The sequence below is a fragment of the Mirounga leonina genome, unplaced genomic scaffold (genome assembly GCF_011800145.1).
Source record: "Mirounga leonina isolate KUSES-001 unplaced genomic scaffold, KU_Mleo_1.0 Mir_129, whole genome shotgun sequence".
Lineage (NCBI taxonomy): Eukaryota > Metazoa > Chordata > Mammalia > Carnivora > Phocidae > Mirounga > Mirounga leonina.
This window is the reverse complement of record NW_023270323.1, coordinates 65,396,652-65,413,221: the sequence shown is the minus strand read 5'-3', so window position 1 is coordinate 65,413,221 and position 16,570 is coordinate 65,396,652. Positions and strand designations below refer to the sequence as shown.

Sequence of the window (16,570 nt, the reverse complement as noted above, 5' to 3'; positions counted from 1 at the left end):
GAACTCTAGTTCCGACATCTTACAAATGTCCGTATTGATTAGGTCCCTGGCAGTCAGTACTGCCTCTTGTTCTTTTTTTTGAGGTGATTTTTTCCATCTTGTCATTTTGTCCAGAGAAGAATAGATGAATGAGAGAACAAAATGCTAACAGGGTAACAATGACCCCAGAAAAATATACACTAAGCAAATCAGAAGAGACCTGAAACCAGGGGAAAGGAAAGGGAAAGAAAGAAAAAGTTTAAAAAAAAAAAAAAGAATTGATCAAATATGATCAGGTTGGTGAATAGATCAGTGCCACACACTAGATTTGGGGCATATTTTGGTCTGTTAGAAGAAACTGCCTCCCAAAATTTTAAAGAGAGAAAAGCTTATATAATGTACAAAAATAAGGGTAAATATGATGAAGGGATGGAATATGAATGTAAAGATGAAAATTATCAAAGATTTTATAAAAGAATATAAGATAAGTTGGTTAAAAAAAGAAAGAAGAGGAATTTAAAAAAAAAAAAGGAGAGAATGCCCTCAGGCAGGAGACTAGAACAAAGCCATACACTAGAGATTTACGGTATATTTTGGTCTGTTAGAAGAAACTGTATCCCAAAATTTTAAAGAGAGAACAACTTACATATATACCAAAAATAAGGTTAACTACTATGAAGGGATAGAATATGACTCTAAAAATGAAAAATAAAAAAGATTTTTATAAAAAAGGGATTGATAAGATGTTGGTTGAAAAAGGGAAAAAGAAAAATTCAAAAAAAAAAAGAAACAGAAAAAAATTAACTTTGAGAGACTAAAGAATCAGGAAAAAAGCCATGAATTCTATTTGTTGTATTCCCCTAGCACTGGAGTTCTGCCATTCTCATTGATCCGTAAACTTGGTCTTGGCTGGCTGTTCTCGCTGATCTTCTGGGGGAGGGGCCTGTTGCCATGGTTCCCAAATGTCTTTGCCGGAGGCGGAATTGCCCCGCCCTTGCCGGTCCGGGCTAAGTCATCTGCTTGGGTTTGCTCTTGGGAGCTTTTGTTCCCTGCAAGCTTTTGTACAGCTTTGGAGGACGAGAGTGAAAATGGCGGCCTCCCAATCTCCACCCTGGAGGAGCTGAAAACTTGGGGGCCCCAATCCTCAGTGAGCCCCCAGAGAAAAGCAGTCAATCAATCACTCCCATCTCCCCGGTCTCTGGCCACACTCCGTGCTCACTTGGCCAGTGACCAAGCATTTCTATCTCTGGCACCTGACCCCTGTGGAGTCTCTAAACCCGGCAGATCCCTGCAGTGCGCTCCCGCGCCACTCCTCCCGGGGGAGGAAGGGGAGTCTCCCCAGATCTGCCCCTTGTTGGGTCCCTGCTGGAAGAGCAGTGGCCCGACTGTGCCGCGGATCATGGTGTATGGCAACCCCGAGCTGAGAGCCCACTCCTCGGCTCTGTCTCTGCAGCCGGCTTCCCTGCTCCGATACCTGGGAGCTCTGCTGCACTCAGGCACCTCTGGTCTTCCTGTGACCCTGAAGGTCCTGAGACCACACTGTCCCAGCGAGGGTTCCACCCCTGCTTAGCCACTGGAGTGACATTCCTCAGTGGACCAGACTTCTAAAAGTTCTGATTCTGTGCTCTGCTGCTCTTATCACTTGCTGGTAGCGCCTGAGGGAGGTCTTGTGGTCTATCTTCCCGAATATCGCCTCGGATTCACTTCTCCGCAGTCCTACCTTCCAGAAAGCGGTCAATTTTCTGTTCATAGAGTTGCTGCTCTTCTTTTCTTCGATCTCCTGTTGAGTTCATTGGCGTTCAGAATGGTTTGATCCCTATCTAGCTGAATTCCTGGAACCAGACGAAGTTTAGGTCTCCTACTTCTCTGCCATAATGCTCCTCCCGGTATTGTTTTTTTGATAGGGATTACATTAAATCTGTAGATTGCTTTGGGTAACATCAACATTTTAACAATACTTATTCTTTAATTCATGAGCATGGACTATCTTTCTATTTATGTTGTCTTTAATTTCTTTCATCAATGTTTTATAGTTTTCAGAGTACAGGTTTTCACCTCCTCTGTTAAGTTATTCCTAGGTATTCTGTTCTTTTTGCTGCAATTGCAAATGGGATTTTTCTCTTAATTTCTCTTTCTGCTACTTCATTATTTAGTGTATAGAAACACAACAGATGTCTATATATTGATTTTGTATCCTGCAACCTTATGGAATTTGTTTATCAGTTTTAGTAGTGTTTTGGTGGTGTTTTCTATATATAATGTATCATCTGCAATAAGTGAAAATTTTACTTTTTCTTTACCAATTTGGATGCCTTTTATTTCTTTCTCTTGGTCTGATTGCTATGGTTAGGGCTTTCAGTACTACACTGAATGAAAATGGTGAGAGTGGACATCCATATCTTGTTCCTGACCTTATGGGAAAGGATCTCAGTTTTTCACCATTGAGGATGATGTTAGCTGTGGGTTTTTCTTAGATGGCCTTTATTATGTTGAGATGTGTTCCCTGTAAACCTACTTTGTTGAGGGTCTTCATCATGAATGGGTGTTGTAATTTGTCAAATGCTTTTTTCTGCATCTGTTGAAATGGTCATATGGTTTTTACCCTTTCTCTTGTTGATGTGATATACCATGTTGATTGATTTGCGAATATTGAACCGCCATTGTATCCCAGGAATAAATCCCACTTGATCATGGTAAATGATTTTTTAATTTTTTTTTAAAGATTTTATTTATTTATTTATTTGAGACAGAGAGAATGAGAGAGAGAGAGCACATGAGAGGGGGGAGGGTCAGAGAGAGAAGCAGGCTCCTTGCTGAGCAGGGAGCCCGATGTGGGACTCGATCCCGGGACTCCAGGATCATGACCTGAGCCGAAGGCAGTCGCTTAACCAACTGAGCCACCCAGGCGCCCGGTAAATGATTTTTTTAATGGATTTAGTTTGCTAATATTTTGTTGAAGATTTTAGCATCCATGTTTATCAGAGGTATTGGCCTGTAGCTCTCTTTTTTTGTAGTGTCTTTATCTGGTTTTGGTATCAAGGTAATGCTGGCCTCATAGAACAAATTTAGAAACTTCCCTTCCTCTTCTATTTTTTGGAACAGTTTGAGAAGAATAGGTATTAACTCTTCTTTAAATATTTGGTAGAATACACGTGTGAAGCCAACTGGTTTTGGACTTCTGTTTGTTGGGAGTTTTTTTAAATTACTGATTCAATTTCATTACTGGTAATCAGTCTGTTCAAATTTTCTATTTCTTCAATGAATCGTGGAACACTACATCAAAAACTAGTGATGTAATGTACAGTGATTAACATAACATAATAAAATAAAATCAAAAAATTTTTTTATTTCTTCCTGATTCCATCTGGGAGGTTATACATTTCTAGGAATTTATTCATTTCTTCCAAGTTGTCCAATTTGTTGACATATAGTTTTTCATCATATTTTCTTATAATCCTTTTTATTTTTATGGTATGAGTTGTTATTTCTCTTCTGTTTCTGATTTTGTTTGAGTCCTCTCTCTTTCTCTCTTCCTCTCTTTTTGATGAGTCTGGCTAAAGGTTTATCAATTTTGTAGATCTTTTCAAGAAGCAACTCCTTATTTCATTGATCTGTTCTATCGTTGTTTTAGTTTCTATTTCATTTATTTCTTCTCTGATCTTTATTCTTTCTGCTGGTTTGGAGTTTTATTTATTTTTCTTTTTCTAGCTCCTTCTGGTGTTAAGTTAGGTTATTCATTTGAGATTTTCTCTTGCTTTTTGCGGAAGGCCTGTGTTGCTATAAACTTCCCTCTTAGGATAGCTTTTGCTGTGTCCTAAGGATTTTGGACCATCATGTTTTCATTTTCATTTGTCTCTGTGTATTTTTTTTATCTCCTCTTTGATTTCTTGGTTGACTCATTTATCATTTAGTAACATGTTATTTTACCTCCATGTATTTGTGCTCTTTCCACATTTTTTTCTTACAGTTGATTTCTAGTTTCATAACTTGCTCCTTAATTCTTTTATGGGTCCCCCACAATTTATATGCATCCTATTTCCTTTTTATATTTCAGTGGGCTCAAAATATGAAATTCCTTCAGTATTCAAAATTGCTATTTTGGGTTGCTCTTTGAAATAATACTTCATTCACCTCACTTGTATTAGTCTGGCGGCACAAGGGCAAATGATGATCATTCAACCATTAACAGTTGGATTCAGCTTAACTGGACACCAAGCTTAGAACCTAGTAAAGCTCTTGGCACTTAATAAGTATATGATATCTATTGTTAAATTAATCAGTTGAATGATATTGCATTTAATATCCTGGAACAGTGTTGCCTTCATCTGCTCATGTACGTTTCCAAAAGCCCTCTCGTCTCTTATTTCTGACCTTAAATAATACAATTATTGTTGCTTATCCTTTTTAATTCCCTTACCTCTTTGACCCTGACAATACAGAATTCGCTCTTTTATTCTTTGATTTTTTTAAATGGCTTCTTCTCTAATGATTTACCTTTTCTAAAACATCTATATTCTGCACAAGTGAATTTTTTGTTATACTATATAACTATACCACTGGGATCTATACAAATGGAATGCCTCCTTTCACAATATAGTGTACAGCTATATTTATTTATTCCCTTGAGAATTTCCTTCCTATATTGTAATACATCCCACCTCTCACTGACATCTTAGAAGGAAACAATAGCTTTCCCTCACTCATATTCACTTCTCTTGTATTGTTATTTTCTTCCTTTCCAAACAGAAATCATCTACTGTTGCCAAACATATTAATTATTTAGATTTTATTTCAGCTTTTTCCTTTACATATTATGACATCCTTCATGTCCTTTCCAGGAAATTATTTTTCTCATTTTTAGAAGAAATAAGATCATTGCAGAGAATATAAAAATAAAGAAAAATATATAGATGCAAATTAAAATCACCTCTGAATAGCAAATTGCCTGCCATTCAGAGATTTTCTGCTTTTTCCTATGTATACATGTATATATTTTTCTAAACAAAATTAAGATCATACTATAATATACTACTTTATTATTTTTTTCAAATTTAACATTATATCAACACTTTCATGTCATTACTCTTCAAAATACAATTTTTATCAATGTGAAATATGCATTTAATACCTTTTTTGGGACTTGGAGACATTTTATTTGTGTGTATTTTTTTATTGTTATAAATTATAGTATGATTAACATTTTGTGCATAAAATATTGTATCTTTCTCTGATTATTTTCTTAAGCTCTTAAGAGTGAAACTAAGTAAAATTTTTATAAATGTCCTTACAGCTTTTGATATATATTGCCATATTATCCCCCTAAGGACTATAATTTCTATCTTTTCCTATTCATAATTGTGGTTCCCTTCTTTTGGGGGTTAAAAGTAGATAAGCATCATTTCAGAATTATTGTTAAGAGCCAATATGATGAGTCAACATATTTCTATTCATTTGTTTTTGAAATCCCCTCATTTCACCCAGTTTGTTAATTATTCCTTAATTTGTCCCCTTGCTAATTTATTTCTTCATCTCACTCATCCAACAATGATCACTCATCAATCCAATGTTACAATGTCACTGCATACTCAAATCAACATTAGGCGCCAGGTGTACTTGAAGGGTCTAAGCCATGTGCTTGCACTTGGTGGCTACACTTAGTGGATGATCAGAGGTGTATACCATGAGGATGCATTCCTGTTCATATTTTTGGAGAAACGTACATTTCAAAAATGTTTCTGTAATCATATTAGTGATCACTTTCTTCACAGATCTTAACATTTCTCAAACATACACATTATGTAGCAAAAACCTTACCTTAATCTAGATTCCTTTCATTTTTTACCAGTATGATAAGCCTAAAACTCATCCCCTTAATGAGTAATGAATTCCACATTTAGTGTTCTCCTTTGTTACTATAGTATGAACTCATTATATATGAACTGTGTGTGTGTGTGTGTGTGTGTTGCAAACATGACAATTGAACAGTGGACATTTCTGAGAAAGAGCAATAAAATTATGAATTGTGTTCATTTTTGTTCATTTTTCTTATTTTTTAATGCTTTATTTTTTTAAAAGATTTATTTATTTTAGAGAGAGAGTGTGAGCGGGAGGAGGGACAGAGGGAGAGAGAGAGAGAGAATCTTAAGCAGACTCCCCACTGAGTGTGGAGTCCAACTCAGGGCTTGATCTTATGACCCTGAGATCATGACCTGAGCCAAAATCAAGAGTTGGATGCTTAACTGACTGAGTCACCCAGGTGCCCCTGTTTTTCAGTGATTTCTAAACTCTCTGCCATAAGCATATATATGATCTATAATCAGGAAAAAACACATTTGCAAATTGAAGTTTGTTTACTCAACTGTAGCTTTTATGATATATGGAGTGCTTACTAACCTCCTATATGCCTGAATACATATGTGTTGGATCAATTTGTTACGCTGGCTTGATGTCTAATTTTTTTTCATTTAAATCATGTATTTTCAGTGTCCTCTATGGAAATAAAATCACAGAACTCCCAAAAAGTTTATTTGAAGGACTCTTTTCCTTACAGTTACTGTAAGTATTTGATGGTTTCTGATCTGTTGAACCAAGCGTTATATTTTGGTCAGTGTACACGCTCATGGTTTCGTGGAGACTTCAGAAAAGCTCAACCCCAAATGACGTAGTTTAATGAAATGGAAAAGATTAGTATAGTGCAACTAACACTGATGGGTGTTATTTATTTGAAGACACGACACTTTGAAGTTGTCTTAAAACCTTTCTGTCCACCCTGTCACAAATGTAGGCTTCTTGGCTACTCTGCCATTAAAAGCTTGTGCGGTCTCTGCCCTTTGTGAAACTCTCTGTTTTGATTTAACAATAGTTGGGAAGGAGAGTGACATAGTGAGAGGTTTATCCACCTTTGTCCAAAGCATCTGCAGGAGGGACAATGCTGGAATACCGTGCCCCCAACCCAGAGGTCCCAGAACACAGCAGGAGCACTCCAACTGGTGTTTACTCAGAAAATTATCTGTAAATCCCTGGCCTGAATCTTCTAAAAACCATTCTGCTTAGAGAGTAGCTACCTCTTCTTTGTCTCAAAAGAAGAATGTACCATACATATATGTATAAGAACAAAACTTGACCACAGGTGTTTTAGTGAATGCTCATATGAAAAGGAAATTGGAAAAAATACGCTAGTCTTAAGATGGTTAGTGTTAGATCATCAAATTCTCTTCAAATCACCAGACATACATAGAATTCCTCCTTTCGGGCTGCTGTGGATACAAAGATGAGTATGATGTACTGTCCTCTCTCAACTAGTTCATAGTCAGTCTACCTTAAAATTCTCAAGTTTAAAATATCATTTTCTCTTTTGGTATACATTTGTTGGTGTTGGGATTTGTATCATTGATTTGGCAAAAATTTACTCCTAATCCCACAGATTTCCCAAATGTAGATCTTTTTCCTTACTTGATTAATGTAATTTATAATTATATCCTAATAGTCATGTTTTAAATTTTCATCATTATCCAGAAACATATTTAAATCACAACCCAGTTTTCCTACACAACACACAGATGCACACAAATGAAGCAAATTGTTAACAAAACAATATTTACCTTTACTATGTATAGTACTCTCCATTTTACTGCATTCTCTGTCTCTCGCTCTGGTCTCTCTTTTTCTGTCTCTTTAGTACTATGCAACCTAATAAACTGATTTTACAACAGACCAGTAAGTCATGAAAAATACTGATCCTTATGACCTAATGTCTTTATTTGGGTTTCAAATTATTTTTTAACCTTTGAGGTGGGCTCTGCAAATATTGCTTCTGATCTTTAATAGAATGACTCCATATACACTATACACATTATAGGTATATCTGGATGCTATAGCCAGGTATTGCCTGTGTGTTATTTGCTTCTCTGTCATTCTTCTACCTTTTCCTAGCACTATTATGTTTGCCATTTACTTGCAATCTCTTGCTATCGTTTGCCTGTCTAGTACTAACACTTAAATAGTACCTTCTTTTTCCTTCCACACATACTTATTGGTGGTTGATGTAACAACCAGGTTAATAAACCATGGGATCTGTATACAGATAAATCTTACTTAAAAAGCTATCTTTGTCCCTCAGCCTGATATGTTATCTCTAGATGAAGGCCAGTTCCTAAGCCTGCCAGGGCTAAAGCAACACAATTGTCTCTTTCTGGCTAGCTGAGAACTTGGTTAAGCATCTTAGATTTGCTTGAACAGATGAGGTACTAGGGAAAAGAAGTAGGTAAATGGAAAGAGCAAAAGGAAGTAGTGTGTGCAATACTTTCTTTCTCCTACTTTGCTGACCACATAATTTAAAGTAAGTACACAATGCTCAAAACGGCACTTTCTTCAATTGTCTTCAATGCTCCCCACTCTTTCCTTCTCCTTATTTCTGCTCTCTGACTCCTTCAGTTAGCTGACAGATTGGGGAACACAGTCAGTGTGACCTGTGTTGTGGTGCAGTGGAGAAATGGGATTACCAGTCCATACCTGAAACCAGTTCCTAAGCTTTTAAGAAACCATTATGAGGACCACAGAGAAGACTAAAGTGTCAGGTCCTAAAGGGAGGTTAAAAAAAAAAAAAAAGAGCGAAGAGAATTATCCCGAGGAAGTCACAGCTTTGCATGTGTGTAGATACCTAAAAAAGCAAGTAAAGCAGAAGAAATACCCTATGTTAATTAAAAATAGAAATTCTTGGTGGACAAAAGGGAAAACATTTTTCAGTGTGTTAAATAAGAAGGCATACAAATCCGAATGACAGAGCACATATTTTTTGAGCTACTAAATATTTGTTCAAGTCTTAAGTATCAAAGCAGTAAAATAAATGCTAACAGAGATAAAAGTATCAAAAAAAATTCTCTGCCCAAGGAGGTCACTAATCCACCTTTGGGCAAACACATAGGCCTACAGAAAGGAGGTGCCAAGACTAAGTAGCACTGAATAAGTTCCTTAGGGACCTAGAGGAAGAAATACTTTAGTTGGGTAGAAGCTTCTGAAAAAGGTGAGCTTCCCACGCAGCCATGATAGGCCAGAGCGTTGAGGAAGGTGGAGGGCAAGGCAAGTGTATTCCCAAAGGGAGTCCAACATGCATAAAAACCCAGACACGATCCCATACAACCTACAAGAATGGCGTTTGCCAAAGTATGATTTGTAAACCACAGTTCCATAGAATATTGAAGTCAAATATTGATAGCATGTGGAAAAAAAATGAGTTTGTGGCATATTGTGTTAAACCAAGTTAAATGGGTATTTATACTGCAGGACCAGGGCCTTTAATAGGGTTATGACTCATGTCACTCTCCAAGAGGATCATAAAGTGTTCATTCAACAACATATTTATGGAGCACCTTGTATGTGCTTGGCACAAACAAAAATGCCTATCTGGGGAGAACATACAAATGGCAGCAATAATGTAATAAGTAAATCATATGTAATAGAGAGAAATACGTATTTAAGAAAATAGAAAAAAATAAACAGATCATAGTAAAGGAACTGTGTGTCCTAGAGGTTGAGGTGGGGCAAACACAGGTGATGGTATTGAAGAGAGGAGTCAGGGTAGGCTGAATTGAGACAGTAAGATTGCAACAGACTCAAAGAAGCAGAATAGTCAGACCTCAAGGGAAAGAACATTCCAAGCAGAGACCCCCACAAAGAGACCTGTGTGGCTGGAGCTGAAGCAGCCAGGGGAGAGGTATATAGAGGTAATATAATTAGGTATTATATTAGAGGTATTAGAGGCATTAGGAGTTCAGAAGGGGGCGCTAATGGTCCTACTGGGCATTGAAGCAATTTGTCAGGACCTTGGCTTCCCTCAGAACAATTTGGGAGTTGCTGCCTGGCTTTGAGAGAAAGTGGCCTGTGTTTTAAAAGGCCACTCTGGCTTCTGTTTTGAAAATAGACTGAATTTCTTCACAAAGCAGCTAGAGAGACTAATGTTCTATGCAACTTTTTATGGCGTCCTTGACAGGAGACGTTCGGTCTCACCCACCTTTGTCTACTGCCCTACCTCTTCATCTTCCAGAGACTATGTTGAATAATTTTTATTGAATAAATGTGTAAGTACCACTAGATTTAGGCATTCATTAAACCGCGTGACCCTTGCTTTATCTGGAATATCTTCCACCTGTGGTACCTAAATTATTCCAGTTAAAATGCTAGTGTTGAGGTTCAGAGAAATGTTATTTCTTGATTTCTTGTATCTCTCAAGAAGGACAGAATCTTGAAGGTGGGTTAACGAGATGCTACACTTTAATTCTGCAACTATTTGATCAAACAGATTATTGAATGCCAACAAGATAAACTGCCTTCGGGTAGATGCTTTTCAGGATCTGCACAACTTGAACCTTCTCTCCTTGTATGACAACAAGCTTCAGACCATTGCCAAGGGGACTTTTTCACCTCTCCGGGCCATTCAAACCATGTATGTATATATGGCTTGGATCAAATATGATGACTGCTGTCCTCACTGTGAATTTGAGAGTTGAGTTCATTGCAAGTCATGTATAAAAGTGTTCTGTCTGTGTTTCTGAAAGGCATTTGGCCCAGAACCCCTTTATTTGTGACTGCCATCTCAAGTGGCTGGCGGATTATCTCCATACCAACCCCATCGAGACCAGTGGCGCCCGCTGCACCAGCCCCCGGCGTCTGGCAAACAAAAGAATTGGACAAATCAAAAGCAAGAAATTCCGTTGTTCAGGTAATTTCTTACTTCATGTGATATTTCCCCTGTGTTACCAAAAACAGTGATTACGGAGACCTAGAGACTGCTGGTCTCCAGATGAATTACCAAACATTGTAGAATATACTTTTTTCTTCTGTCTGTAAAGAACAAAATAAAGGGAGCTATAGACACAATTCATATAGCACTCCTATAGCTAATATTTTAACACTATATCCAGCATAACAAATAGGTTACCAGCCAAGAAAAAAATGATGCTTGGATACTTCATACTGTATTTTTAGGGTTCAAACTAAACAGGGGCCTTTTAGCAAGCTCAGAATCCTTTTTATGTCTGTTAAGTCTCATGCCTGTTGTATTACTCTCCACTGAGAAACTTAAGGTAATCGATCATGTTCTCATTTCTTCAGAAAGTGAACTGAGACTTGGTTATGTGATTTGCTCAGGCTCAGAAGTAGGGGGGAAAATTTCCCGATCCCTTGCTTCACACACTAAATGTGTTTACTTATTTTTCACCCTCTTATTTTAAATAATTTTTTTTTTTTTTTTGCCAAAAGGCCATCTTTTAGCATTTTGGGAATATTATATTTATTTATAAAAAGCCAAATCTAGATCCATTATGTTACCATTATATAAAAGGCTTACTTCATTGAAATATTCTGTTCACTTTGGTCTCATCTTTTCTGTGTTCTTATGATAAAATACATTCTGTATGTTTTGAGTAGTATGCTATCTAACTATTCCAGGGGTATTTCACATTCGGCAGTTAATTCATACTAAAAAGCTAATATCAAAACAAAGCTGTTTATTGTCCATGGTTCTAGAGACATTTACTACTCACTGTACATTATTATACTTCAGTCACTGCTGTGAATATAATTCACTTAATTATCTATAGTACCTATGGTCCATTCTTAATCTAATATAACTCATATCTCTGCTTGCTGACATTCAGGTGCATCTTCTATTTTTTTTTTCTCTTTTTTTATTTAGCTAAAGAACAGTATTTCATTCCAGGTAGGTTTTGCTCGGTACTAGGACTAACTGCAGACACCCTTTCCTCACCTTATAAAATATAGCTTCTGAAACTTTGATATGCATGCGTTTGAAAGTACAGTGGGTACTCTGTAGATAGATTGACTTCTGCATAGATCACTTGTAGCTGTTTCCTGAAAACCTGACCTTTGCATGCAGCTTCTGATGTTAGACATATATATTATTAAACCCCCATCTTTTTTTTCCTCTCTCACTTTGGCACATTATCTAAAATTTCTCACAGTAGCTAAAATGTTTGAACCTATAGCCTTCTACTTAAATCATTTTCTCTCCTTATGTTGTATATCTGATCTTTCAACCTGTTTTTAAAATATAGCTTATTGAGCTGGTTTTAAAGACAGAGACCTTTCTGTTGTCAAAGAACTAGTTCTGCATGAAATCAGTTACAAACACACGGAATTCTCTTGTCGACCATGAAATTTACTTTTTTTAATATAATTCTTTATACTAAGAAAGTGTCCCTTACTTTTTGCTTTATTTTGCTTTACTGTTGCTTCACTTTTTATACAAAAACAGCAACTTACTGCTTGTTGACATGCAATTATACATTATTTGTAACATTGTTGCAGACTTGGGGTGATGGTATAACTCCACAGAAACAATACTGACCTACATCCTGAAAGCCTCAGATGTTCCTGGGCACTAAATGCCTTGAATAATTTAGGCAGATGAATGAAAAGTTTTTTAGAAAAGTAATTGAAATGTTTTACCACTACAATCTTAACACTCTCAAGTCTGATGATTCTGGAACTAGCTCTTTGAAACATGTTTACTTATTTTTTTCCTTGCCTGCCAATTGTGTAAAATGCCTCTTGTTTGTTTTAAACCATTATATAAAAATATGTGTTAGTAATTGATTGGCTACATTTACCATCTCCTGGGGATATTCTAGACTATCATATATTTTAACAGCTACCAATAAGAAGATACTTATATGGTGTTAGTATGCAAAAACCTTACTGATTTTTTAAAGAAGAGTTCTGGGTTTGGTCTCTATTTTAAGGAGATATGTGTTATTTGCCATTATTGAATTATAATTTGAATAATTTTATGCATATAACAGATTTTGTTTTATTACTTATTTTGAGCTTGAGTGATCAATAATATTTGTATGTTACATGGGCTGCATAAGAAAACATGTTGAATAGAACAGTTGATTGGCCTTCAGAGGCAATCTTTAAAATTCATTATTTTTACCTCATTGTTAAGCAGAAAGTCATCTGATAACTATTACTTACCCAGAAAAAAGCCATATTCTAAATACCAGAACACCTATAGGATAAAACATTAATATTACTAAAATCTTCAAATTATGGCAGTTGATAGAATTGTTATCAAATTATTCAATAAATTACATTTAAATATAATGCATTAATAATTTAGAAATTAATATTTCTGATTAACAAATTAAAGATCCAACGTCAGATTGTTTTCATAAATTCTGATAGAGTTTTGCCTATTTATTGACAGCAGTCAAAATAGGTTTTTTTGGAAACACACTGTATATGTGATATCATGCCTTAATTGTCAGTAATTTCTGATCATTCAATTTACATTAAAGCAATAACAATAGAAGTCAGGACTCAGAAGGATTCTTTGGTCCTTCTCTCCTTTTCTTCCTAGATTATATTAAAATTTTAGCTTACCTATAGAGTCTTCATAAAAGAAACATCATTGTCATTACAATGAATGCAGACTTTCTTAAATATAAGATACCTGATGTACCTGTCATTTAGCCCTTTGTTCCCAGTATTTCTTCATTTCACTTTTCAAACGAAAGCTTAAACTACAGGACAACAGTTCCTCAGTAAATGCCCTGGCATTAACTGTCAAGTCTAATGAAATGATTATATTCAGTTTTGTGATTGTGTGAGGTTCTGATTTCATTTCCACTAAGTGACACTATTTGTAAGTTGGAAAGGCCATTAAAAACATGTAAGCCGCAACAGTAAGGCTTAATCCAGATGTAGTTGTTTTTGAAGATCTCCATGATTAGTTTTTCACGTACGTTTGCATGTTTACTTGCCTACCACCATTCTATATGGCATTCTAGATACTATAGTGATAACTCGACAGAAAATCTATCTTGCAGAGAGCTCATCATTAGAGGAATCGGCAAGAACTTAATTTGTGCTGTGCATCTCATATGCCATTGCTTTTCCTGTAAGAGCACTATGCTTCAAAAAGTACTACAAACATTTGCAAAGCATGACAATGGCTGTCATACTCTGCCATCCCCCCCGTAATTGCCATAGTAAGGAAAGAAGGAAGAGACCTTCACTAGTTTTGTATATGTGCTGATTAACCTTAATTGGGATTACTCTTTCTTTCCTTCTCGGTGATCTTTACTTTTGCAGGAATTCACCATTTTGGCTGTAAGTAAAAGTGTCTGATCTGAAACATAATGCCCTCCCTTTTCAATCCTGATGTACTTCTTCTAGTCTCGGTCTTTTGCACCTTTTTTTTTTTCCCCCCAAGAAGCAACCACAGATCTTTTGAGCTTCTCTGTTGTCCTTGTAGCTCACCTTCAACTTCTTCCTGGATGTTGTTCCCGAAAGCTGTTGTTTCCATTCTGCCGTTCTGAGGAACAGTGGAGGCACCTTTCAGTGTAGCCCCTTCTTTGTGTTTCCAGGAAATCTTCGGTAGTAATACTCTTACTATGGTCATAAACATTCTGCGGGAAGAATGCATGTCATGTAAACAGTATTACGTTTCCAGAGCGTCTGTAGCTTTTTCTCCTGCTTCCCTTCATCTTTCCTCTCGGTCTTACCCTTGGCCTAGTGGATGGTGTAGTGATTATGTAGCGAGATTTTCTGTTGTGCTTGATCTAACCATGTGGTTGCCAGGTATGAGTAAAACATGGTTCCGTCAAGCACCATGGAACGTCACGCAGCTTTCTACAGCATGACAAGCTGCTGAGGCTTAAATCAGGATTTACTTGTCTCCTTTTATAAAATCAAAATGAAAAAAGAGGGCTTTTTTAGGCATTTCCGAAGATTATGTGAGAGGGAGAGAATAATATAAGACCATAGAAAATTTAAAAACCTGAGTACATCTATTTGCCTTGAAAGCCCTAATTTAAAATGATATATAGGAATATGTTTCTTACTGGATACATTTTAAATTCTGGACTCAGAGAAAAAAATAAACTTTGTAACAATTAATAGCCATTGTATGATTAGCTGTCAACTAGGCTAGAATGGCTCATAACTGGATCAGCAGAAAGTACAGCTGTGAAAAGCTCATCTCTATTAATGTTTTCCTGTCCTGTGAATCTGGTTACTCTTTTTTCCAGCAAATTCCAAGCCCTTGTTTTAACCCTCTCCTGACATCCATTGACCAAAAATTCCCCAAGTTGTCTCCCTGCTGCATAATCTATAGTTATCTTACTATTTTTCTTCCTACAAATTAATGACTATTCTAACCTTTAGACTCAGTATCTTTTTTTTTTTTTTTTTTTTTTTTGCCTTGAATCCTCAATAGGTACAGAAGATTATCGATCAAAATTAAGTGGGGACTGCTTTGCCGATTTGGCTTGCCCTGAAAAGTGCCGCTGTGAAGGAACCACAGTAGATTGCTCCAATCAAAAACTCACCAAAATCCCAGACCACATTCCCCAGTACACTGCAGAGCTGTGAGTTCATCTCCCAATAAAATCCGGGTTGGGAGGGAGGGAATGAAAGCATCATAGCTTTGCAATTTTTGTCTTTCCCTTTTATTTTTAAGAATTACATTGATTTTAATTAACACACATGGCCATAACTCTTCTTTGTATAAGGATATATTAGAAGCTATCTTACTTCATCTTTCTGGTCCAAGACATGACTACAGAAATTAATTTATGTCTCAAAAATTCAGTTAGTTCTTAATAATGCTAATAATAAGAGCATTCCTTTGATACTTATTTCTTGGGTATTATTTATGCCCGCACCCATTTCTAAACATGTAATAGATTTCTAAGGTATATAGTCTTTTGCAGCAACCACATAAAATAGTTGGTGAATCACCATTTTGAATCTCTGTTAATTATGAATTCAGTCAGAGAGCCTTAATTGGCTTTATTACCTCACTGAGTCGAAGGTGGTAGGATTCTGTGATTATCAGGTATTTAAAGCACAAGGATACTTTTTCCCTGAACAATGGATAGCATTGCAGGAAAAGCTGAAAGGACAACGAGATCAGATTGATATTTATAACCCTACCTCGAGCCTAGCACATACTAGGTGCTAAAATGTTTGTTGAATCATCTATAGACTCTGCCAAGTATGGTTTGCCTTTAGTGATTTTATTTATAAAAGTCATACTAGTTTTCTAAAAATTCAAGAAAAACGGTGAAATCTCATTGTTTTCTGAACATCTTAGCAACGTTTATGTATAGCACCATTTGGTATTTGCTATTAACTGCTTTGCAAAGTTGGTTGTCCTTTTATGCTTGTATAATCCTTTTGTCTTCAACTAGCTTGTAATTCCTTGATGATGGGGATTGTGTTTTATAGTTTATCTCCCACTGTGCCTATACTCATGCCTGTTATTTAATGAATCCTAAGCAATTTGAATAATTAAAAATAATGTAATGCTTTCAGAGAGATGACAGAAACTACCCTGTGGCTATAGTGGTACTTTTTAAAAATTATTATTATTATTCCTGTTAGTTTTTGAATCTATTTAAAAGCTCCAGGGTTTTTGTTTTTGTTTTTTGAGGAATTTTTTTTTATTATGTTATGTTAGTCACCATATATTACATCATTGGTTTTTGATGTAGTGTTCCATGATTCATTGTTTGCATATAACACCCAGTGCTCCATGCAGAACATGCCCTCTTTAATACCCATCACC

General features: G+C 36.2%; 1 protein-coding gene across 6 annotated transcripts in view; it reads left to right on the top strand.

Moving 5' to 3' along the window:
* Window positions 1-16,570, top strand: part of SLIT2 (slit guidance ligand 2) — a 364,058-nt gene that overhangs the window by 265,995 nt on the left and 81,493 nt on the right. For 5 of the 6 annotated variants that reach the window (XR_004679286.1, XM_035005226.1, XM_035005228.1 and 2 more), the window contains 5 exons: window positions 6,463-6,534; window positions 10,277-10,420; window positions 10,533-10,696; window positions 11,672-11,695; window positions 15,218-15,368. Coding sequence is in view for 5 of the 6 variants with exons in the window: in XM_035005226.1 (XP_034861117.1) it covers window positions 6,463-6,534; window positions 10,277-10,420; window positions 10,533-10,696; window positions 11,672-11,695; window positions 15,218-15,368 (555 nt within the window). In the remaining variant the exon portion in view is untranslated. The remainder of the gene's footprint in view (window positions 1-6,462; window positions 6,535-10,276; window positions 10,421-10,532; window positions 10,697-11,671; window positions 11,696-15,217; window positions 15,369-16,570) is intronic. The other variant, XM_035005227.1, reaches the window with a different exon arrangement.